This window comes from Acanthochromis polyacanthus, chromosome 12 (genome assembly GCF_021347895.1).
Source record: "Acanthochromis polyacanthus isolate Apoly-LR-REF ecotype Palm Island chromosome 12, KAUST_Apoly_ChrSc, whole genome shotgun sequence".
NCBI classification, from domain to species: domain Eukaryota; kingdom Metazoa; phylum Chordata; class Actinopteri; family Pomacentridae; genus Acanthochromis; species Acanthochromis polyacanthus.
In genome coordinates this window covers 28,358,700-28,382,087 of record NC_067124.1, presented here as the reverse complement: position 1 = coordinate 28,382,087, position 23,388 = coordinate 28,358,700, and the positions used below count along the sequence as shown (strand labels likewise).

The 23,388-nt window shown below is 39.9% G+C and overlaps 1 protein-coding gene and 1 long non-coding RNA gene across 3 annotated transcripts in view; one reads left to right on the top strand and one right to left on the bottom strand.

Annotated features, from left to right (window-relative positions):
- Nucleotides 1-23,388, bottom strand: part of gabbr1a (gamma-aminobutyric acid (GABA) B receptor, 1a) — a 132,936-nt gene that overhangs the window by 70,384 nt on the left and 39,164 nt on the right. For both annotated transcript variants that reach the window (XM_022199160.2, XM_022199159.2), the window contains exons 7-8: nt 17,497-17,657; nt 4,648-4,782 (exon numbers count right to left, since the gene is read on the bottom strand). In XM_022199160.2, coding sequence (XP_022054852.1) covers nt 4,648-4,782; nt 17,497-17,657 — 296 coding nt within the window. The remainder of the gene's footprint in view (nt 1-4,647; nt 4,783-17,496; nt 17,658-23,388) is intronic.
- Nucleotides 17,651-23,388, top strand: part of LOC127536585 (uncharacterized) — a 47,147-nt gene continuing 41,409 nt past the window's right edge. The window contains exon 1 of the long non-coding RNA XR_007945645.1: nt 17,651-17,848. This is a non-coding gene — a long non-coding RNA (uncharacterized LOC127536585). The remainder of the gene's footprint in view (nt 17,849-23,388) is intronic.

Here is a 23,388-nt window from a genome sequence, read left to right as displayed (position 1 = left end):
TGGTCTGGCTGCATCTGATTACTATTAAAAATTCTCTGACTTGTTTGTTTTTCTTTAAACCAATGAAAATCATCTTTGGTGCTGCTAAGCCCAGAATGCAGCAACGGTGCCCCTGCAAAATAGCGATGGGAGGAACTTGTTTAGGTGGAGCATTTCAGTTCAACTCAATTTTATTTATATAGTGCCAATTACAATTCAGATTGTCTCAAGACGCTTTACAGAACCCATAAGCCTGAACCCCCATGCATGCAGGGAGGAGAGTGCTGTCAATAAAATGTCAAATTCACCAACAGACGCAAGCAGACCTGTCTTACTGCACTATCCAAATCATTCTCAAAGCCTCCCATTTTTACCATTTAGATTGCTGCTTCGAGGCCGTTTCCCTTTTAGCAACACTTAGATAGCAGGGGCAGAGCAGAATCGCAGAGGAAAAGGCAGATTTATACCCACAGTCTATATCCAGAGAGTCAGACTAATGTTAATCAATAAGACATAGTTTATCTGCAGACGCTGTGATCCTGCTCGGTCTGAAAAGAAAATGCAGCAATAACTGTGCAAAATAAACTTCAAGTGAACTTTGTTGAAGGAAAAGGCTTCTGAAAGTTACTGCATATGTGTTGGAAATGATCATTTCCAGACTGGAGCACAACCAGTATGTTCCTACTGTTAGACTACCCAAGTAGTCTAAATTTAATCTAGCATTTAATCGACAAGGAAATATAATAAAAAAGTCATGTTTAATTCTGCTTTATTCCAACCTGGTGTATATTCCATTTATGTGGATTCTCTGTCTCTATGGGTCATGGCAACTTTGCCACCAGTGCCTGCTTTACTGATCTAGGGAAGTCACACAAAATACTCCTGTAAATAGAGTATATAGGCATAAGCTTCCTGCAGCCTAGTGCCTTTGATAGACACCACTGTCCTGGAGATTGCGGTCCACCAATGGAAGACTATCTGAGGATTCGTACACAAACAAATCAGCGTATGCAGATAAATGTCACTTGACATGATGCCTCAGATGGAGATTCCTAATGCAGTTAGCAAAATGTCCAATCCAATTTCTGTGTTTTCTTTTCAGTCAGATTGAAAACAAATGTCTAAAATGATTCATGTAAAAAAATAAATAAATTTTGGAAAGCAGCAGGAAGCTTGAATTTTTTTGCCCCAGTGTATGCTGTTTCATGTGAGTCCTTGAATCCCTACAACTGAGTTCTAGATATATTTTTTGACCAACAATTGACATTAATAGTACAGCAGGGTGAAATAAACCAAAGTCATTCATATCGATAGGGCCATGCATAGTTGGGTTTGGACAGTGTTTCAAGAAATCAAGAATTTTCCAGATTTCAGCTTTGAAAACTCCTTTTATGCTGTAGCGGTAAGTTTAGAATTAGTGCATCAGCACCTGTTGCAACAATCCAACTGCAGACCACCCCATGTTTCATATACACACGTGGACAAAATTGTTGGTACCCCTCAGTTAAAGAAGGAAAAACCCACAATTCTCACTGAAATCACTTGAAACTCACAAAAGTAACAATAAATAAAAAATTATTGAAAATTAAATAATCAAAAACAGCCATTACTTTTGAATTGTTGATTAACATAATTATTTAAAAAAAACAAACTAATGAAACAGGCCTGGACAAAAATGATGGTACCTCTATAAAAGATTGAAAACTATTTGACCAGAGTGACATGATTAACTCAGGTGTGTCATTTAATTGACATCACAGGTGTTTCCAAACTCATAATCAGTCAGTCTGCCTATTTAAAGGGAGACAAGTAGTCACCCTGCTGTTTGGTGAAAAGGTGTGTACCACACTGAACATGGACCACAGAAAGCGAAGGAGAGAATTGTCCCAGGACATCCGAAAAAAATTATAGACAAACATCTTAAAGGTAAAGGCTATAAGACCATCTCTAAACAGCTTGAAGTTCCTGTGACAACAGTGGCTCATATTATTCAGAAGTTCAAGACCCACGGGACAGTAGCCAACCTCCCTGGACGTGGCCGCAAGAGGAAAATTGATGACAAATTGAAGAGACGGATCGTTGGAATTGTATCCAAAGAGCCCAGAGCAACCTCCAAAGAAATTAAAGGTGAACTCCAAGGCCAAGGTACATCAGTGTCAGATCGCACCATTCGTCGTTGTTTGAGCCAAAGTGGACTTCATGGGAGACGACCAAGGAGGACACCACTGCTGAAAAAAACTCATAAAAAAGCGAGACTGGAATTTGCAAAAATGCATGTTGACAAGCCACAAAGCTTCTGGGAGAATGTCCTTTGGACAGATGAGACCAAACTAGAGCTTTTTGGTAAGGCACATCAACTATGTTCATAGACTCAAAAACCAAGCATACGAAGAAAAGAACACCGTCACTACGGTGAAACATGGAGGAGGCTCAGTAATGTTTTGGGGCTGCTTTGCTGCATCTGGCACAGGGTGTCTTGAAAGTGTGCAAGGTACGATGAAATCTGAAGACTATCAAGGCATTCTGGAGAGAAATGTGCTGCCGAGTGTCAGAAAGCTTGGTCTCAGTCGCAGGTCATGGGTCTTCCAACAGGACAACCATCCAAAACACACAGCCAAAAACACCCAAGAATGGCTGAGAGAAAAGCGTTGGACTATTCTAAAGTGGCCTTCTATGAGCCCAGATCTGAATCCCATTGAACATATGTGGAAGGAGCTGAAACATGCCATTTGGAGAAGACACCCATCAAACCTGAGACAACTGGAGCTGTTTGCTCATGAGGAGTGGGCCAAAATACCTGTTGACAGCTGCAGAACGCTCATTGACAAATACAGAAATCGTTTAATTGCAGTGATTGCCTCAAAAGGTTGTGCAACAAAATATTAAGTTATGGGTACCATCATTTTTGTCCAGCCCTATTTCATTAGTTTGTTTTTTTAAATAATTATGTTAATCAACAATTCAAAAGTGATGGCTGATTTTGATTATTTAATTTTCAATAAATTTTTATTTATTGTTACTTTTGTGAGTTTCAAGTGATTTCAGTGAGAATTGTGGGTTTTTCCTTCTTTAACTGAGGGGTACCAACAATTTTGTCCACGTGTGTATGAGGTTGTATTCTCTGGATCTTGAGCAGTTAATTTCCTCCTTCACTCCCATACAGGTTCATGCTGGTCTCATCTGACCTTTTTTGAAATTTCTGCAGGCTGGCAAAATTCTTTTCTTCAGATTCAGTTTGAACTTGGATAAATGAGTGTATATAGTGTATATACAGTAGTTTATGCTTGCTGCATAAGTTAACTTTCTCTCCAGTGCTCTTTTAAATATGAGCTGCTGCATTATTTGGCAGTGATTTTGATGCAGCGCCAAGCTAGTTTGCTTCAGCAGGTCTTTCTTCTGCATATATTTAAATATATTTTGTGGAACTGGCACCATTTAAACTTTGCTAAATTGGCTTAAAGGTGTTTCTCTTTGTAATGTGTCCATTAGTGCTGTAGTTAGGACCACCTCAACGGAGACCAAGACCAGAGTGCATCAAGATCAAGAAGGGAAAAGGATTTTAAAAGGGGTGAATGATGTTAAGGCCAATATTCCTACTGCAAGACAGACTTATGATAGAATATGGAACATGCAAAATGTTGCATTGCACCACTAAAACAAGAAACCTAAAACACAGTATATACATGGGTAGCTAATTTGTAAAGCTAATCTTCGATAAATCCATCTGGGTGAGGAGATTCCTGAAGAGTTCTGGTACAGATGCAGATTGTAAATGTTGGCTGGGTAGCTTTGCATCAATTAAACTTTTCTCCCTTTTTGCTTGCTCTTTCTGTGCCAATAAAAGTATAGAATGGTCAAGGCCTTCTTTCATAGATTCTTTTGGATGCTGTTTCCTAGATTATTTCTTTGCTTCTTAAGTAGGAAGGTTTGGTTGAATCTCGCCCCAGACAATCACATCTCATACTAGACATGAAATGAATCCAGTCATTGATTGCATTTGAAGCAGAACGTTATACATCAAGTCATGATACAGATGTTAATGAGTCACATAAATACACAAGTACACAGACAATTTAGTGACATCCTTGCCATTGTGACCTTTACCAGTTTTGGAACAAACTCCAGAGTCCTCTTTATCTCAAACTGAGAAGAATGTGTTTGATTCTGATTCGTGACTGAGAACTTTGAAAAGTTACTCTTAAAACCAATCTCGAGCTTTGACACCGAGGAAAACTTTGAAACATGACGCTTCTCTGGCAAGTTCTGTGGTAATGAGGAGCATCTGTTTTCTATGATTCCTCTATTTATTTGCGATGACGTGTGTTGGGATTAAAACTCACAGGGGGCCACATTGTGGAGCTCATGCTTCAACAACTTGAAAATCTCTGGAGTAAAACAACCAGTGACAGTGGGCTGTAGAACTATAGTGATACGTGCCAATGATTGACCGACATACTGCAATGAGAACACAATTTGATATGTTCAATAGTGTTACTTAAATGCTAGCTATGTACCTTGAGAAACAGGTTAAAGTGGTTTTATTTCTCCAGGCCACTAAAAATGATCAGTGATTTTCAATGTAGAGTGAAATTAAACAGTTTATCCAGCCAGAACAAAAAGAACAGCCTGAAAATGTGTGCTTGGGTGCAAAAACTGAAAGTAACCCACCACTATCAGGTTCCACATGCGAGCAGCTTCAGCCACCAGTGTGGAGACACCACTGCAGCCGGGCATCAGGACGATCTTGATGGGCTCGGTGTACAGAAGGTCATACAGCAGTTTGGTGGCTTCTCCTGGGTCACACTGGATGGAAAGAAAAAAACGACAGCGTTTAATGGAGAAATGAATTAGGGCGAGACAGAAATAGAGGTGGGAAAATGGAAGAGATAAAACCGAGGGAGACAGATGGAAAAAGAAGAAACAAATAGACAGCGGAGAGTGGGAGGTGGAGACGACTGTAAACAGAATCAGAAAACAGAGGAGAGTAGATAAAGCAAAGGGAAATGACAGAGGCAGCAGAGGCACAAAAAAGGCCAATGCAAATGTGAGGAGAAAAGACAAGTAGGGGAAAGAAAAGGACGGGTCAGGGGAATAGAAGGAACAGAGCAGACGGGGTCAAAATAAAGTGAAGGAAAATAGCAGGAAAGTAACAGTGAGCAGCAAACAAGCAGATGCAAATGTGAGGAGAAAAGATGAGAGAGCTGCAAGAAAAATATATTATCTGTGCAAAATTTGCATCCACACAGGCAGTGTGTATCATCAAAACACAACACGGCGTCCACGAATCGAGACATCATAACAGAAGGACAGGCAGAACCAGACAAAACGACCACAACAGCAGCCCTTCAATGAAGTCTTTTACGGCACGTCTGGGCGGCCAAAGTGAGGCTGAATGATCCATCACCGCTCTGTCAGCCACGTTACAGATAGGACGTCTGTACCACACTGCTCGTCAGAGTCACACTTAAACGGGCCTGACACATCTAATGATTCAGCATGGAAGAGGGGCTATGGCTCGCAAGCACAAATGCACGCATGCACGTGGAAAAAAATACACTCCAGCTGAGTGTCACAAGCAATTGCATCGCCGGCGATGATGGCAACAACCAATATAGCTCCTAATTGGGGTGTTTGTCTCGATGGCTGAATTGTCTCTCCGAGGCAGCCCTGTGATTTTTCTGAAGTGGTAATCACCACTCAGGACCCAGGAATATGTGAAATAGCCGGGCTTCTTATTGATTGATGTGTTTTCCATTAGCTCTAGATAGGGTGGAATTATAGTGGTGTCGTGTCGTCGCCAGAAAGGTCAGGGCGTGTACATGCAATTAGATAATTCAGTCTGAGCCCTAAGCAGATCCGACAGCTGGGCATCTCACATGAATATCTATACATGGTGTTCTATGCTGTCCTAATCGAACATCAAAGTCCACTCACAAAGATTTCTCATTCTCTGATTTATCGGAAGACACAAATACCCTTTAGTTTGCATGTCACGGACCAAGGTCACAACATCTGGAACGCCTCTAAAATACGAACTAAACATGTGTCCATTGGCGTCCTGACATGTCTCTTTAGCTTTTGAACACTAATGTTTTTAACAGCAAATATGTATGCTTCTTTCAAATCAGTGCAAGCAAGCAAACAATAGCTCCAAACCACGGCTTGAATTGAGTAATGGTGAGTGGATTTGGTAGTTCATTGTTCGCATTAGCCACAAGAGAGTATGTTTGACCATATCCATGCAGAAACACTATATTAGATTATGCTGCAGGAAAGGTTTGAGATGTTCTTACTTCTGCGTGGGACCACCAAAAAGGTCTCCGGCTGTTCCTGTGGTGCGTGCAGGTTAATTTTCCTGACAGCAGTTGGATCTGCAATACTTCTTCAGTGAGACTTGAGTGCGTTTTTCACAGAATTTAAAATGTGTGATGGAGTGTTACCACATGAGATACCATCAAAAGTGTGACTGTCACACAAGGAGAATGACGTGAATTCATTAAACCACTGGCACATCCATTTAAACCCTGTCTGACACGCTGCTAGATCACCATGGTAACTGATGCTGCACAGGTAACCAGCTCTGGAGGAGGTTCTGTTCAGAGCAGCTCAAAGAAACGTCTCCTTTTACCAGTTTGTTTCCTTAGGATTCTTTATCAGCAATACACATTCCCGGCTGAGGAAATATGTGATATTTTGAAATCAGCTCAGTTACAGTATCACACACTGTATGAATTGTGTTGCCAAGGGAACCTACATGTATTCAGCCGGAGATTCAGAAAATGCATAAATACGTTTTTACATTTGTTCTGGATTTGCCACCAAATCTGTTTCACACTGGTGGTACTGCAGCTGATAGGACACAAATAAGAAAAATTATATTTTATTGGCATTTATTACAGAGAATATCTGATCGGCAATTCGTTACATTCTTCATTATGAGACGGTTAAAGTTGCAGAGCTCAAATGTGAAGCTGTCAAGTTAGAAATAAGCAAACTGCACTGAGAATCACTGAGCTTTTTTGTTTGTTTGTTTTCCAGCATTTCTTCCTTGCATCATTTGCAGTAGCAGTTTTGCGGTGATAAATTCCACCTTCTCCTCAGCTCTTCATGGTGCATTTCGCACAGCAGAAGAGTCACGTGATTATCTTCTTTGTGAATGCTTATAGAGTTTGAAGCAGAAAGCCTGAGTTGACAGAGAAAATTGATAACCACCTTTGTGATACTTGTTTTCTCTGACTGAGGTTTTAGGTTTTGTGAGCCAACTTGCACAAAGAAAGCCCAGCTCTGTCAAACTGGCCTGATAATACAACCCTCTGCATGTCATGTATCCTAAACTGGAACAAAATCACCTGTTAGACTTCAAGTTGATTAACTGCTCAGTTCTAGCACTGAACGCGCACATGACACCTTCATGCAACCTATTTCTTATCACTAAGATGGAATTCAGTTTGAAAGGTGCTGTTTTGACACAGTTTGGGAGATTTAGCTGATCCCAAATAGTGTTTGACATGTTTACATACAGGACTTCCAGACAGGGTTACAAGTGTTGCAGGAGCACTGGAAGCAGAGTCTCGCTACACATGAATATTTGCTCCGATCACATTAAATCAGGTACAGTTTTGATTTTTATAGGTGTAGGCATTCTCTTCCACCCAAAGAGACGCAGCTCTGTGTAAAACCATAAACGAAAATTTGAGCCCAATAACGATAATCTGATTAACAGTAATTTCAACACAAATTTCTTAGAATTATCCAAGAGTTCTGCCAAGATATACGATGACTGTTGAGTTTGGCATTTCTGCACTGATTTTTTATTTATTTAATTTTTTGCTTCTTGTCATCTGACATATAGTACACTGACAGGAATATCTGCAGTAACCTGAAATATGCTATCTGCTGGTTGCATCTGTGGCTTCAGGCCAAAGACACAAAAACATCGGTGGTTGGATTCCAGCCAGAGACCTTTGCTACATATCGTCCCCTATCTTGTTCTCCTGTCTGCTTCTCAAATGTTAACTATCAGTTTAGAACGTAATGCAACAAATAATAATCTTTGTGAATCGGTTATTTTGTACCTTCAGTCTAATAAACACTTTAATCTCTAAGTCCAAATTCTTGACAGTCATTAAAAATGGGCTGTTTGTTTGAATGAAACACCAACTCAAAAGACATAGTGAGTGTTAAAGCATTAAAGCGGCTTTTCAAACCAACAGGGGGTGAAGATTTAACATAAGAAATATTTTCAGTGGAGTTCAAGGCCCACTGCACTGGGTTTCCTCATTAGCCATAATGGGTAGCACTTGTTCCCAAAAACAAACAGCAGAAGAAACACTCGGAACACTGCTTTTTCTCTGCAGAAATTCTGCATTCCCTGCCATTAAAATATTGTCCTGAGCTGAATTCTCTGAGTCTTTGATCACAGGTTTAACAGCGCCAGTACTGACTGGGGAAGCAGCTGCACAATATTTATGTCACATAGGAACAGTCAACCTTGCAGGCTCTGGCAGGCTGCAGGTTTTCTCTCCAATCAATCACCACACCGCTGATTTCACAGATCACTTCCTCCTCTCTGCTGTTTCTGGGTGAAGTCAGCTGGATGCAAACCTGCAGCCTGTCAGGCGTCCACAGAATACGGCTTCCTATTCTTCAAACTAACAGCTGCGTTATCTTCATGTGAGGGAGATGCAGATTGACGCACGGAGCTTTTTAAATGCTGTCTTTCCCGAAGGTTGTTTGTGTTCTCTTTCGCTGTGGCTGTGGGCTGGCTGCATGCTGAGGAGAAGCTTGTTAGTTTTCTGGCGTTACACTGCTTTAACTTTATTCTGACGAGCGGAAATTCATCGCCTACGCCAATTATCTTTGAATTAGTCCATCAATCCATCATTCATGTAGCACATTACAGGTTTTAATAACAGCTTGTTTTCATCAATTTTCCAAATTACTGGCTGTTTAAAACATGAAGACATTAGGACTTAATTAAAAACTGCAGTTTATGACCTTGTACAGGTTATTTAAGTAATCAAACCATGACAAACAGCTATTATCCCTCAACTATTTTAGTCAGGATTACATTCCTGCATAAATATACCTCAGCTGTAGATAAATGTAGGTAAAGCAGCAAGGTTAGCTGCGGAGCTTCAATTTAAAAGAAAAAGAAAATCACAGCTGAATGTTTGCTGGCAACATGTAATAGCTCACATTAGTCAGAACAGTTTTATTGGGGGGTATATGGGATTACTAGTGTACTGACGTCTCTTAATAAAAGCTTTTAAATGCCACGACAACCACAACATTAAAACCACTGACAGGTGAAGGGAGTAACAATGACTGTCTTGTTCCTATGGCACGTATCAGTGGGAGGGATGTATTAGGCAGCAAGCAAACTGTCAAATCTTTGAAGCAAGAAAAATGAAAATAAGAATCTGAGCGACTTTAACAAACTGTGATGGCTCAACGGCTGCATCAGAAGATCTTGACATTCCTACACAACAAAACCGCAAACTCAATTACGTTTTGAGCCTAATGTCTTTTCTCCCAGATGGCACAAATAATTAATATTTTGTCATTTTTTGTGTTGCTTTCCAACTGGCGCTTCTTTTGATCCAACCAGTCAAATATCAGTCTAGGGCATAAAAACTGCAGATATAGAATCACCATTGAAACAGTGTTGGTGACTTTGCCACAAAATAAGGTTTAAAAAAAGTGTTTGTCCTTTACTTCTACTACGCAAGTGCACAGTCTCATGGCACTGCACTTTGGCAGTGAAGAACTCTCCCATACATTTCTATTCATGATAGACGAGGCCCAGAAAATAGAGGAGAAGCTTTGAACTTTTTGAGAGACCTAATGTGATTAAACTCAAAAGTAGTTTTGGTTCCTAAGCTGAAACGGTGATAACCAGATAAAAGTTGCACATGGGACAAGAGCTTCAGACCACTGGGGTAAAATGGTACAAACCTTCTAAAGTTGAAATGTAGATTTTGGGTTAGGATTTCTGCAGTTTGCAAATGACAAAACTTTCAAAAAGCTTTAATTTTGCTGTTCACCACCAATGTAAGAACAGATGGAGGTAGAGAAGCAGCAGCAGCAGCAGCAGCAGCAGCCTACATCTGACTTTCTCTGACAGTTACTTATTACATGCTGGGTCCACCTTCATCTTAATATAAAAAGGGTAACAGGCTGCAAAGCTACATAATAAAGGAGTCTGTTCATGAGCGCAACTGGGCAAAAACAGGAGATTCTATAGCTGAACCTTTCGATCATTTAGTCTTTTTGAAAGCATGAGGAATTAATCATTTGGTAGAAGAGGAATGAAACGGGAAATCTGCGCAGCAACACGTGACAAAGACTGCAGTCTCAATCTGTTTTCATTTGTGGTACATCTGAAACCAATCACGAGTGAATGAACACGCCTTAAAAAGCAGCCTAACAACATGAGTTAGAACTGAGAGGAGGATCTGGGCGTTTTAGTTGCTCCTGTCACATTTTTTCTCACTGTGGGCTCATTTTCCACCGCAACACAAAGTTCTGCATCTCTATGGAAACAGAACAACCATGACTGGAGGAAGAGAGGGCTCAAAGACGTCTTCCGTGCAATGTGATTAATCATCGAAAGAAAACCAAATTCTTTCTACTAAAAATGCAAAAACCTAAACTCAAAGAATACAACTTTTTTTTCCAAATGCAGACAGGTGTTAACAGCACTAGAATAAAAATGGTGGCTCAACATACAACAGATAATTTACTATTTACATTTTGCAGCCTCTACTAATCACGATTTTCCATATTAGCTCTAAAAAGATGTTTCACAATGAGGAATGTATCTTCCAACATCCTGTTTCCCTGCATACTGTTTCTGAGCCATGCTGTATTTATTTTATCTGTCAAGTATGTATTATTTTGTTCTCAAAGTCTTGTGGAGTACAACTTTTTTGCTGATGTTTTTTTTTAATAGTTTCTGGCTAGTGCAAATGACTTGAAAACCATGAAGCTCTTTATTTAGATGGATGGAGGTGCAAAAACAGCATCTTAAACTTCATTTTCAAGCACTTGAAAACCATTACACCATTTTTTTTGGCATTTTTTAAAAAATAGACACATACAGCAAAATATAAGAAAGGAACAACAAATAGAAAGTGTTGATGAAATATAACAATTTTAAGCTTAGATTTGGTAAATTTTCCCGATTGCACTGCACATCACACACAATTTGTTCAAGGACTGTTGGAAAGTTGAAAGTCTGGGTATTTTTTCAGTTTTTTCAGTTTAAGGCTCGGATAAATGGTGCAATTTTGGTGATTTTTTTTTACATTAATTTCAAACCTGTCAGCTGGTTTTGGGGCTAATCAGTAAAGTAAGGGTCCTTTATAGTCAAGTATGCAATATTTAAGAGATGACTAGGCTGCTCATGTCACATTTACATTTTGCTGTTTTAAATCAGTAAACCTGAATGTAGGAGCAGACGGAGGTGCAAAAACAGCAGCTTAATTTTGACTTTCGAGAAACAAATTCACTTATTTTGACCCCATCAGTTACTCATTTCATTATTGGTTCCACCTTCATCTTAATAAGGGCAACAGGCTGCAAAGGTGTGCACTGAAGGCGTTTCTTTGTTAACACAATCACAAAGGCCATCAGATTATATAATTGAACGCCTCAATCATTTAGTGTTTCTGTAAGTGCAAGAAATGAAACATCTGGCAAAATAATGGGAACACGACGTGAAAAACTGGTTTACCACAAATTTTGGGAACAATTACGCCTTAATCAGCCCATATAAAATAACAACCCTTTAGATCTATGAATATAAAGCAGATTTTTTGCAAGATTTTAGAACAGGACGCTCGACTAAAGCTTTAAGTTTAAAGTAAAATCCTTCATCATTAATGTAAGAGCAGATGAAGGTGCAAAAACAGCAGCTTAAACTTGACTTTCAAGAAACAAATTCACTTATTTTGGCCTAAAGTGTTACTTATTCCACGATGGTTCCACCTTCATCTTAATAGAAAAAGGACAACAGGCTACAGAGCTTTATAATGAAGGAGTCTTTTCTTGAACGCAATAGCGAAAAGCCGTCAGATTTTATAGCTGAACCTTTCAATCATTTAATTTGTCTGTAAGTGCAAGAAATGAAACATTTGGCAAAATAATGGGAACACTGTGCAGCAAGATGTGAAAGACCATTTAAAGATTGGCTTTGGTATTGGATTAACACAAATTCAGTGAACAAACATGCCTTAATTAGCTTAAACTGCATTAATCGACCCATTTAAAATAAGGATCCTTTAGATCTACGATTGTAAAGCATAACATTTCCAAGATTACAAGTAAAGCTAGTTAAACCCTTCATCATTAATGTAAGAGCAAACAGAGGAGGGAAAGCGTGACTTTTTTAGGGAACAAACTCAGTTATTTTCCCCAGCAACAGTTACTAATTCTTCTCCACTTCCACCTTCATCTCAATATGTTAAGGTTAACAGGTTGTGAAGCTACAGCATATAAGGAATGAAAGGATCTATTCTTGAACACAATTGCGAAACGGCATCAGATTCCATCACTTGCTCTTTCAATCATCTGGTGTTTCTGTGTATAAAGGCTTTGGTAACAAAATGGGAACGGTGTGCAGTAAGAGGTGAAAAAGCACACGGTCTCCCTTACGAAAAAAAGAAGAAAAGAGAAAACAGGGATGTTGGCAGGTACGCAATAAAGGCTGAGGAATCTCTGCTATTCTTGGAGGTCTGTCTCCTGCAGCCCTGTGGGGTCATCACCATTTCCACTTTCATTTCCAGCCGTCCTCGGCTCAGGAGAGCGCCGGCACCGACGGCCCCCCGACGCCGTTCACGGTCACACACACATTTACTGTCACACACACAGATTAATGCAAGCATGTGTACACAGCCGTAAAAGTACACACACACACACACACAGACACACACACACTCTGTCCTTGGTGCTGGAACTCCCAGAGCCAATATCAGTGTCATGTTAACATGCCCATGCAGCCCTTCAATCAGTCAAACCCAGCCAGCGAGAAGCTTCCCAGAGCTGGGAAGAACAGGAGAAGACATTGGCTCATCGTAATACGCTCTCTAATTACACTCCAGATTGAATAATAGGAAAAGGATGTGAATGGGGGATAGGATACGGGCCTGGGGGACAGCCTATGTATGGAAGCTCAAAGCATGCACAGCTACATCTCCTAATTTCCTCATAATTACGTCTGGCGCCCCTCTTCAGGCTGGCATACCAACGGACGAGGACCGGTGATGAACGCTGGTTGTGTCACAGTGGAGGAAAACTGTACCACAGCTGCCAATTAAAATAAAGAGCGGACGTGAGGGAAGCACCTTGTTTCACCATTTCTCTGTATCTCCACTGTCTCACTCATCGCTGTTAATAATTGATCAAAGTTTGCAGGCTCGGCTTTGATATATCCATGGCAACGGCCTGCGTGGAGAGTGTGTCTGCACATAGTGCGTATGTGTGTTTGTGTGTGTGTGTCCGTGTCCGTGTGTGGATCTCAGAAGGTTGTAAATAGCCTGATACTGTCGCCACTGTAAAAATACAGGAGTCAGAAAATCCAAAACTGTAGTGTAATGTTCAAAAACTGTAAAAACAATGAAAATAACCAAAAATGCAAAATAATATTTTCTGGTTGATTTAAATACAGCAAAGTTATCTACTTTCACTGTCACATTCCAAAAGAGCGAATAACTATTTGCAAAAACACAGATTTTTTTGACGTGGATATTTTTTATTTCAATAGTCAACATGTAAATATTTGTTTTCTTTTTCTGTGATTTTTAATGTATATTTGTTATTTTAAAAATCTGGAAAAAATTGTAAAATACCAGTAAATTGCTCCATAAAAGACAACAGCTAATATTTTACACTTCCAACTTTAACAACCACAAAACACAACAAAAATCTATTTTTCTTTAAACAATGGCAAATATTTGTAAAATGCTATTTTTGGGCAGATTTAATGACTGCTAAATGGTCATTTTATAATCATGCAATATAAAAGAACTATTTAGTATGCAAATTTATGCAGTTTAGGCTTTCACATATATATATGCACGGCTAAAGGCTTAACTTGATATTAAAAATATTATTTAAAAAATACATTTTAGATTCCATCTCTAATTAAACAAATTAGGCAAAATCGGCAAAATAGCAATACTTTTGACATTTAAATATGGTCTTAAAAAAGTTGAAATTTAATGGTCACAAATTTTAAATAAATTAATTATTTATAAAATTACAGACATTTAGTGTTCACATGCATGTATTATACCAGGGAAAATCTGTAAAATAACAGGAAAAATTAAAAAAAAATTAAAAATAAAAATAAACTACAGCTAAAAACATCAATAGAAGTTTTTTTTTTACAGTGCGGAATAGCCGGAGAAGGAGGCGGCTGCTGCCTCTGGGTATCTGCCTCGTTTAAAGGACAGGCAGGGATTAAGTGTGGAGCTTCATGAATATTGTATGATGTTGAACAAGCTGAGGACATCGCTCCGTACTCCCAACGCCACTGGTCACAAACTGTGTGTGTGTGTGTGTGTGTGTGTGTGTGTGTGTGTGTGTGTGTGTGTGTGTGTGTGTGTTTGCCATGTCAAACTCTAATCCATGATCACTGCGTTAAAGGTGCCATATGGTGAAAATCCTTTTTTTATTTTTGCTTTGTGGTTGTTATAAACTTGAAGGTGTCAAATAAAAGCCGTTAGGACATGAAGTCATTTACTTCTGTCACCCCTCAAACCTCCCACAACTAGATAGTGTTAAAATGAAAGGTGTTATTTTTAACAGTTTTTAAATGTATCTATTTAATCAGTTTATTGACATTTTACAGATTCTCCATGCTTTGTTAAACTAAAGATAAAAATGAGTAAACTGTAAAAAATGTTCACATTTCTTGACTTTAAACTTGCACAATGTTCGACAAATATCTCTACATATTGTTAGAGTTATTTACTTAGGCTTGAAAGAAAAACCTGGTATATCCAGGATCATAGAGTGGTAAATAAATAAATAACAAATATCAATTTGCTCTTTTTCACAAACTAAAAGCAAAATATATTTATTATTATACAGATAGTTTTTTACTTTGTTAAATTACAGATAATACCTTGTAAAACTTGTAATAATTCAGATGTTGACTGAAAAAAAATTATAAATAATGTTCACATCAGAATCTGTATTTTTGAAGAACCAATTGTTTTTTTGTTCAATCACAGGTAATGTATAGTAAAATGCCAGAAAACAACCATACATTCACATTTTTTTTTCAAATGCGGATTTCTACAAACAGTACGTTTTTTCCCTAACATTCAAAAATAAAATTACACTGTTTTCTTAAAACTGTACAAATTTAGAAATACATAATACATGGTATTCATAGATTATCTCTGCTTTGTAAAGTGACAGGTAATGCTTAGTGACATCCCAATTTATTTAGTTTTTACTAATTTACATGTTAACGCTAGAAAAAAAACAGGCCATAAGAGAGAGTAATAATTTGTTTTCATACAATGTGTGACCATGAAATTACACTAACTGTATTTTAATCCAGTGAAATTTATTTTACATATATTTGCTGGTAATTGATCATTTATACAGTTGTTGAACGCTAAAGTACTCCCATGCTTAACAGATTTTTTTGTGGCACCCTGACAGCCAGATTTTTTAAAGCTTTAAAAGCCAATAAGAATCTGAACCAGGTGCTTCGTGACGCCTCATTAACCAATTGTAGTTCAGCTCAAATTGTCAGCTGGAGCTACAGACAGTCACAAAGAGAGTTTTCTTCCTGAAAGGGGCTGGAACAACAGCAGCTCATTGGTTTTCAGAGCAAAACAGCCTATTTAGGACAGGACTAACACAAAGGACTATATCACCATGAGGAAACAAACTATCTTCCAAACTATAAGATGCACTGTGGAGGCATTTAAAATAAATTTGTTGAAAAGGCCCACATTATTAAAGTTCCTCATCGCGATAAATTCGGGTCAAGAGAGTCTGCTGTGTGATTAAACTTCTGCAGCCTTGATCTTGAGATGCAAACAACGAGGTCCCAGCCTTGTCTTAATCTGTGCTCACAAAGCAGAGATCTGACCAAACAAGAACGTGGAGTGAGCTTTAATAACTGGATGTAAATATCATACCTAATTAATCTCTTTCCTGATAATTGCTTTTCTGCCTCTCAGTGGGTAACACCTTCATTACTATTCCAGCCAGGTGAAAAACGTTTGCAATCAGAGAGTAAAAAACCTCAATGCGCACATGACGCTTCCAAAGCAACACATTCCCGCCTCGCCTTAATTTAAGAATTAAGCGGCGTCACTCAGACAATGTTATAGCGGCTTCTTTGAGCTTTTCTGTTCAAAGGATCTGCATCTATTTCACGAGCCGGAGGCGCCTGCGACTCCTGAAGCACGAGGAGTGATGTTTTCCAATCCCTATGAAATCTGTTCATTGCTTTTTCTTTATGTTTATGGCAGCTACATCTGCAGCCGCCTGCTTCCCTACACTTGTAATCAGACCACACACACGCACACACTTGATCTGTTTCGCGTTTGATTGCAAAGAACAAGGTGTGTGTGTGTGTGTTGTGTGTGCTCCGTTCATCCAGCGTATGAATTTGCACACATATTTTCACAGAGCTGAAACCTTGTTTGTTTCTGTGGTTTGCTTCAAGAGTAACTGTGTTGCCATGCCAACTCTGCCTCACTCTCTGCTCCCTCCATCACACTCCCTCTCCCTGCTATTCTGTTTAACAGGATTCCAATGCAGAGCCGCGTACACCAATCAGAATAAAGCTCGTAGCAAATTTCCCAACCAGTCCCTGTGCAGTTAACTGCTTGGTGCCCCGGCCAACTCTCCAGGCATCTGTCCTGATTGATAACAGCCCACAAGAGAGGAGGCAGAGGGGGGATCCAGTTGGTTTTAGTGCGTTTGCTCTCAAAAAAACCTCCTTTTTAGGAATTGCAGCAACAAACAGGGAAGATTTTGAAATCCAAGATAAATCATGTGCTTTCTGATTAAAGCCGCTGTGGGTGGTAAACTAGAGGGGGGTAACGAAACCTGCAGGGGGGGAGGTGAATATTGGATTTAAAGTGGCTGATAATGCTGACATTTAAAAATACCACCGTGATTAATGATTGATGAGCAACAAGCAGGAGGTGTGTTTGTTCATTTACCACCATCCAGCTCTGCACATGCAGGTTTGGAGAGCTTTGGGGTGACCTTTATAGTGAGAATGTCTTCTTTAAGATCTGTGATTTGGAGGAAGAAAGATCCTAAAAAGACAGACAGTGATGGAGTAAAATGGTGACAAAGTGGTGATAAAAACATACAGTACAAAAAAAAAAACAAGAATCCATGGTTGGTTGCAACATTAAAAAACAAACAAACACACAAAATGACACACGAGGCAGCTACTTCTCGTGATAATCTGAGAGGCAGATCTTGAGATCACATCACTTGCACCTCCTCTGACTCCCCTCCACATGCACTCACCATGCTGTCGTAGTGGATCAGCTCCAGCTCGTAGTCGGGCAGGATGTCGCTCCGGTTGTTCACCAGGTCCAGGGCCATCTGAGCGGAGGGCATGCACGCCTGCCCGCCGGGCCAGCCTCCGCTCATGGGGAACAGAGCTCCGATGTATAGCTTCTTCTTGCCTGCGGACGGCCGTGGCCAGAGGAGGAGGAGGAAGAGGAGGAGAGGCACGGTGAGAGATGCCCGGAGGAACACTGCATGGCCGCGGGCTGCGCGCTTTGCCCGCGGAGGACCGGCGCACAGCATGGTTCACTTCAAGGTGAGCCAGAACCGGAGCGAGCTGACCCCCGGTGCAGCAGCGGAGCCCGGTCAGGTAAAGGCTGATTTTCACAATTTTTTGTAAACTGAATCTGAAGTGAACTCAACACGTGTCCGCTTCCCTTCGAAGAACCCTGACTTTATGCTGCAGGTATCGCATTTGCTTGTTATCGCGTGTTTATCGGATGGAGTGAATCATTGAGCGAGCGTTTGATTTAGCAGGATGCTTAGTTACATATGACGATCATGTGAGGACACATCGCGTCAGGCAAGTTTCAAACCAAACCTCAGCCCTCGTTTCTGTGCAGTTTCACACATTTGGCGCGATTAAACTAAACACCGACGCTGAATTTTGCACGGCGCGTCTTTTACTCACGACTTTTACGCACAAGAAAAAAAAAGGACGCGCGGTTCTGACGCCGGAGTCCGCGCAGAGCATCGGGCCAAATGAGAGTGGCTAAAAGAAAAATCGCACCGCTGGAGAGCGAAGCCGAAGCTGCACGGATATCTGGCTCACTCCCGCGCATTAACGCAGCCGTATTCCATAATAGAGAAGACGGTGAAGCAGGCACGCCACAGCTCTGCGTCTGATCCACTGCAGCACCGGCAGGCTGAGTGTGAACGAGAGAGAGCGAGCAGCTAGCACAGAGCCAGGACGGAGGGAGAGAGCGAGGGATGGTGGTTGGGAGGGGGATCTGGGCGAAAAGAATCTCCTCAAAGATTCTGTAATGAGTTACACGCTGTGCGCAAACTTAACCAGCGAATCAATCGCGTAAGAGTCCCGCAAAAAACTCATTTTGTCACAATTTTCCGCTTTGGCTTTGGCCCCGCGCTCCTCCCTGCAGCTGCTGGTCACTCTGCTGACCAGCGCCTCTGTGATCGATTTCTGATTAATGCATCTGCACAAGAGATTGAATACTGACGGCACCCGGTGTTAAAGGCCAATTTGAAAATACACACAGAGTCAGACTCGTTCCATCCACGTGAGGGTTTGGTCGTGAACTGGTAGAAACAGATGGATCAATAGAATGATTTGGCAGCTGTGCGCAAAATGAAACAAACCAGCAACAGTAATGATTTCAATGAGTTCCAAAGCTTAGAATGAAATCAGACAACAAAAACACCAATAACTTGATAGGAGCAGTTTTTAGTTTCACTTACACTGTAAAAAAAAAATCTGTATTTTTACATTTTTTTCTCCTCATTTATGAAATGTTATTAAATTACAAAAATACGCTGAATGTACATGTTTAATGTAATATAAAATCAAAAACCTGAAATGAAATTATTTATTTAGAGAAAATCATTTTTTTTAAAAAACAGCCAAATTACATTTACTGCTAATTTAGAAATACCTTTTTTTTTTTATTTCATGTGCAAAACTGTTAAATTAAAGTGTAATACTGGAAATGCAGTTCTAAGATGAGATACAGTTAGTTACAAAAAGATTTATTGGTTCTGTAACTTCAATGTACATTTGTTTAAGTGAAATTTCTTGTGCAATTACAGAAGTTTTCACAACAAAAATGCCAAATGATTGTGTTTTTTATCAGTGTAAAATATCTTCTATAATAGGCATCCAATATAGGTTATCATTGGGCATCCATCCATCTATGTTATTATACAAAATTCAGGCCAAGAAAAAGGCAATAAATAAATAAATACAATTATATAAATAGAATTCTATTTTTTATTTATAATTTTATTTAAAAAATCACTGCGTTCTTATGTGTTGCTATTTTCCTTTCTTTTGGGAACCATACATGAATAAATATTAGCATTTATTCTTTTTTTTTTTTTTTTTTTTACCAATGTAGCAGAATCAGATTTGATCCCAGTTCATGTTTCTGCATTTTTGAATAATAAAAAATACATGTTCAGGTTGATTTCATATGCAGCTTGGTTTAGTGCTGCAACCAGTGATGCAGTGAGGCAGTTTTTAGAAGGTTGGTCAGGTTGAGACTGTGACTCACACTGGGGAGGCACAGAAACTGATATCTCTTCAGTTTGTTTTGTTCTGTGTGGAAAGTCTCTGTAAACCCAAAAGTCGATTTTTCTTTGTGCGAGCTGGACTGTCATGTAATAAAGCACCAAGAGTACTAATAAACAGTAAGCTTTTATATAAACCCTCAATAGATTTGTTAAAACAATTGGAAGACACGTTCTAAGTTCTGCTGTACCGATAAGTCTGCAGGTCAATTTGTCGTGGGATCGCAATCATGATCATCAGCAGGTAGCTGACGTAGTGTTCACTTGTTGTCATAGTTACAGTGACGCCATGCCGCTATCTCACAATGATGCAGAAATCTTTAACAAATCCATGAATCCAGACTAAAAGTTGCATCACTGCCAAAATCTAAACAGGTGGTCCTTGTGTCATTTCTGATCTTCCCTAAAAATTTCATCCAAATCCGTTAGTCTGTTTTTGAGTAATGTTGTGCACTGACAAACAAACAAAAGAATGTCGATCGTCACATAACTCCGTGGCATTGCTTGGCGGAGTAATTACATTCCTGTTAAATGGCACCTCCAGATCTATGAGTGTATGTCTACAGCCCTCTGCAGGGCCTCACTGTCAGATAGACTGCCACATAATTTTTAAGCCATATATTTATTATTCAGTCTATATAAAATGTAAGAAAAAAAACTGGCAAAATTTGCAGAGGTCCAAGATGCTCAAGTTTACTGTCACATACGCCAAAGAATTAGCCTAGCCGCGCCAGACCCATGCTCTGAAGACGCAAGGGTCTAGGCACGCTTGACAAGGAGGGAGGCGGGCTAAAAGGTTGTCTATCAAATCACTCTGCAGCAACTGGGTAAGCATACAACCAATCAGCGCAACGAATAGGCTCCTAGAGCGCCGGAAATCAGAGGATGCGATAGTTCGGTGAAGCCTTATTTATACAGTCAATGGGTGAAGCTCAAGTATATTACAGACATGTTAACAGAAAGATTATTCAGAGTCGGTGCTAATGGAGCTCAACGACTGTTGTCGTTTTTGTTGTCGACCCTGGCAGAGAATTAAATTTGTTGCCGTGGGTTGTCTAGCGCGGCTAGGCTAGTTGTTTCCGGTTGTTTCTGTCAGAATCGTCACGCCTCTGTCGTCACTTAGTTACACCCGCCTTCTGACTCTACACTTCATGGTGATTCCTACGGCCAGTTTTAGGAGCATCCAACCTCGAGCCTTATGGAGGATAACTAGACCCACCCTGGCAGAGAATTAAATTCGTTGCCGTGGGTTGTAGGCTACCAAAGAATAGCAGCAAATTCTTAATTACTGGGAAACTCAAACTCAATACCATTTGCAGCTTTGGCTTGAAAACAAATGTAAAAATTTGATGAAGTATCAAAATAGTTTTCTGTTAATAAATTCACTATTATGGTCATTGTACACAGCAGGCAGCAGTGCTTCAAAATGTAGTTCATTTAAGAAGATGGTGCAAATGGGAGCAAAGGTTAGAATTTCTTTGTACTACTTTCAGCAGCATAAAACAAAAACGAGGACATCAAAAAAATCTAATAATTGATTTCTGTCGAGAAGGGAAAAATGTGGATAAAATCAAATGTGTTTCATGTTTCAGACTTGGTCTTGCTGACTACTTTGCACACTCTTGTCAGTATGTCAGGCAGCTTCACCTGAATGGTTTCTAGTAATAGTTTGTCAAGAGTCACCTGGTGGAATTTCCTCCTTTCTAATCCATCCACCAGTAATGTTATGTTGAGGTAGTGTTAATATACAGCAGACAGTCCTGCTCATATACTGCAGAAAAACATATTATAATAACAAGAAGACGTGTTCAGCCAAGTAAAGAGAAACTACAGTCCATCAGTGCTTTAAGATATTAAAGTCAGTCAGTCCAAAACATTTCAAGAAAGTTTCTTCAAACTGCGATAAATTTGGATCTGATGAGAACTGAACCAGGAAAGAAAGACCAAGAAGTTCATGAGAAATCAACCATTAACAGCAGCTCAGACCAGAGGCCACATCAGCTCTTCTCAGAGTTCAAGCAGCGTCAACTGTTTGAAGGAGACTGTGAGAATCAGAGCTTCATGGTGGAGCTGCTGCAAAGAGACCAAGCAGAAGAAATTCTTGGAGCCAGAAACACAAAAACAGATATTAGCTCAGAGCAAATCTGGACGTTGGTTTCATGATGTGAGATCTTTGGCTGCATTAGTTCTTCAGCAGGACAATGAGGCCAAACACACCTCCAGGCTCTGTAAAAGCTGTTAGACCAAGAAGGAGAATCCGACAGCAGACCTTCGTGAAGGTTATATATTCATTTTGGCATCTGCAGTTTTTGGCAAAAATAGCAAAAGCCAGAAAATCTGCAGTTCCAGCTTCTCTGACATGAGGATTTGCTGTTTGTTTTTGTCGATTGTGATTATAAACCCAGTATCTTTGGGTTGATGGTCAAACAACAGGACATTTAAAGGCAACATCTGCAGCTTTAGGAAGGCTTTTCACCTTTTCTCACATTTTATAGGCTAAAACAAAAAGCAGATTAGATTAAAAAACATGAAAATTAAATAAAATTTAAGTGTAAAGATAAACAGTGCAAAAACACACCTCCACACTGAGCTACAGGGTTTTTAAAGTCACTAAAGGGATTATATATAAGCAAAGAAATGTTCAAGTTTCAGTCTAGCAAATCCGAAATGCCTCGATGCCGTTTGGCCTGCAAATCAATAACTCCATGCTTACAAGACTACCACACGAGCAACTCTGGTCTGTAACCACCTCGGCTAACTCATATTTCATCTGTACCTCCCCTCCACTGCCACGTCTAGAAAAATGCTACAGAACCTGCTTTGAGAAATCAGCAGAAAACGCGGCAAACCGCAGCACCAATCAGGGCAGATTTTATTTGCTTTCATCTCTGTCTGACCAGAGCAGTGACAGTGATGAGAGGCAGGCTGGACTCTCTGTACACCTGCTGCTGACTGAACTGACACACAACTCACACCTTTTGAAACCAAAAAACAAGCCTTTAGACTTTAAACTCAGCTGTCTAAAATGAATACCTGGAAACACAACATCAGTGAATCCTTTCAGGAGCACTATAGGTAAAGGTTAACAGCTTGTTATTTAAGCAAGAGAGCGCAAAGTCATTGGTGGCGGCGATCCTGTTTGCCCCCCATAAAACGACCTATTTGGGTTACTGACTTTGTTCTTATTCCACTTTATGCTCTTGCTTTTTCAGCTCCTGTGTAAGTGCTCTAATTGCAATGTAATGTTAGCGTTGAAGTTCCCGTCTGAAAATTACTTATTGCAGCGATTGTGAAGAAGACCATTATTCCACCAGTCTAAATTAAAAACCCTCTGTAGTTGGGCAATGGAATATGACTATTATATAACCCTGGTTCATTACCCAAATCTCATTATCTGGATATCTCCGTGTAGCAGAGAGCTATTCAGATCCAGCTGCTAACAAGCCCTCTCAGGCTGACGTGAGCGAGGGTGTAGTGATCATCCACTGGCATTTGCCTTCCACTTCCACCTCCTCTTCCTCGCTGCCACCCCGTGACCCATCCAACGCACTATCAATTATTCAGCCGTGAACTTTAGACGCCGGATCGCTCCATAAGCTCGCAGCC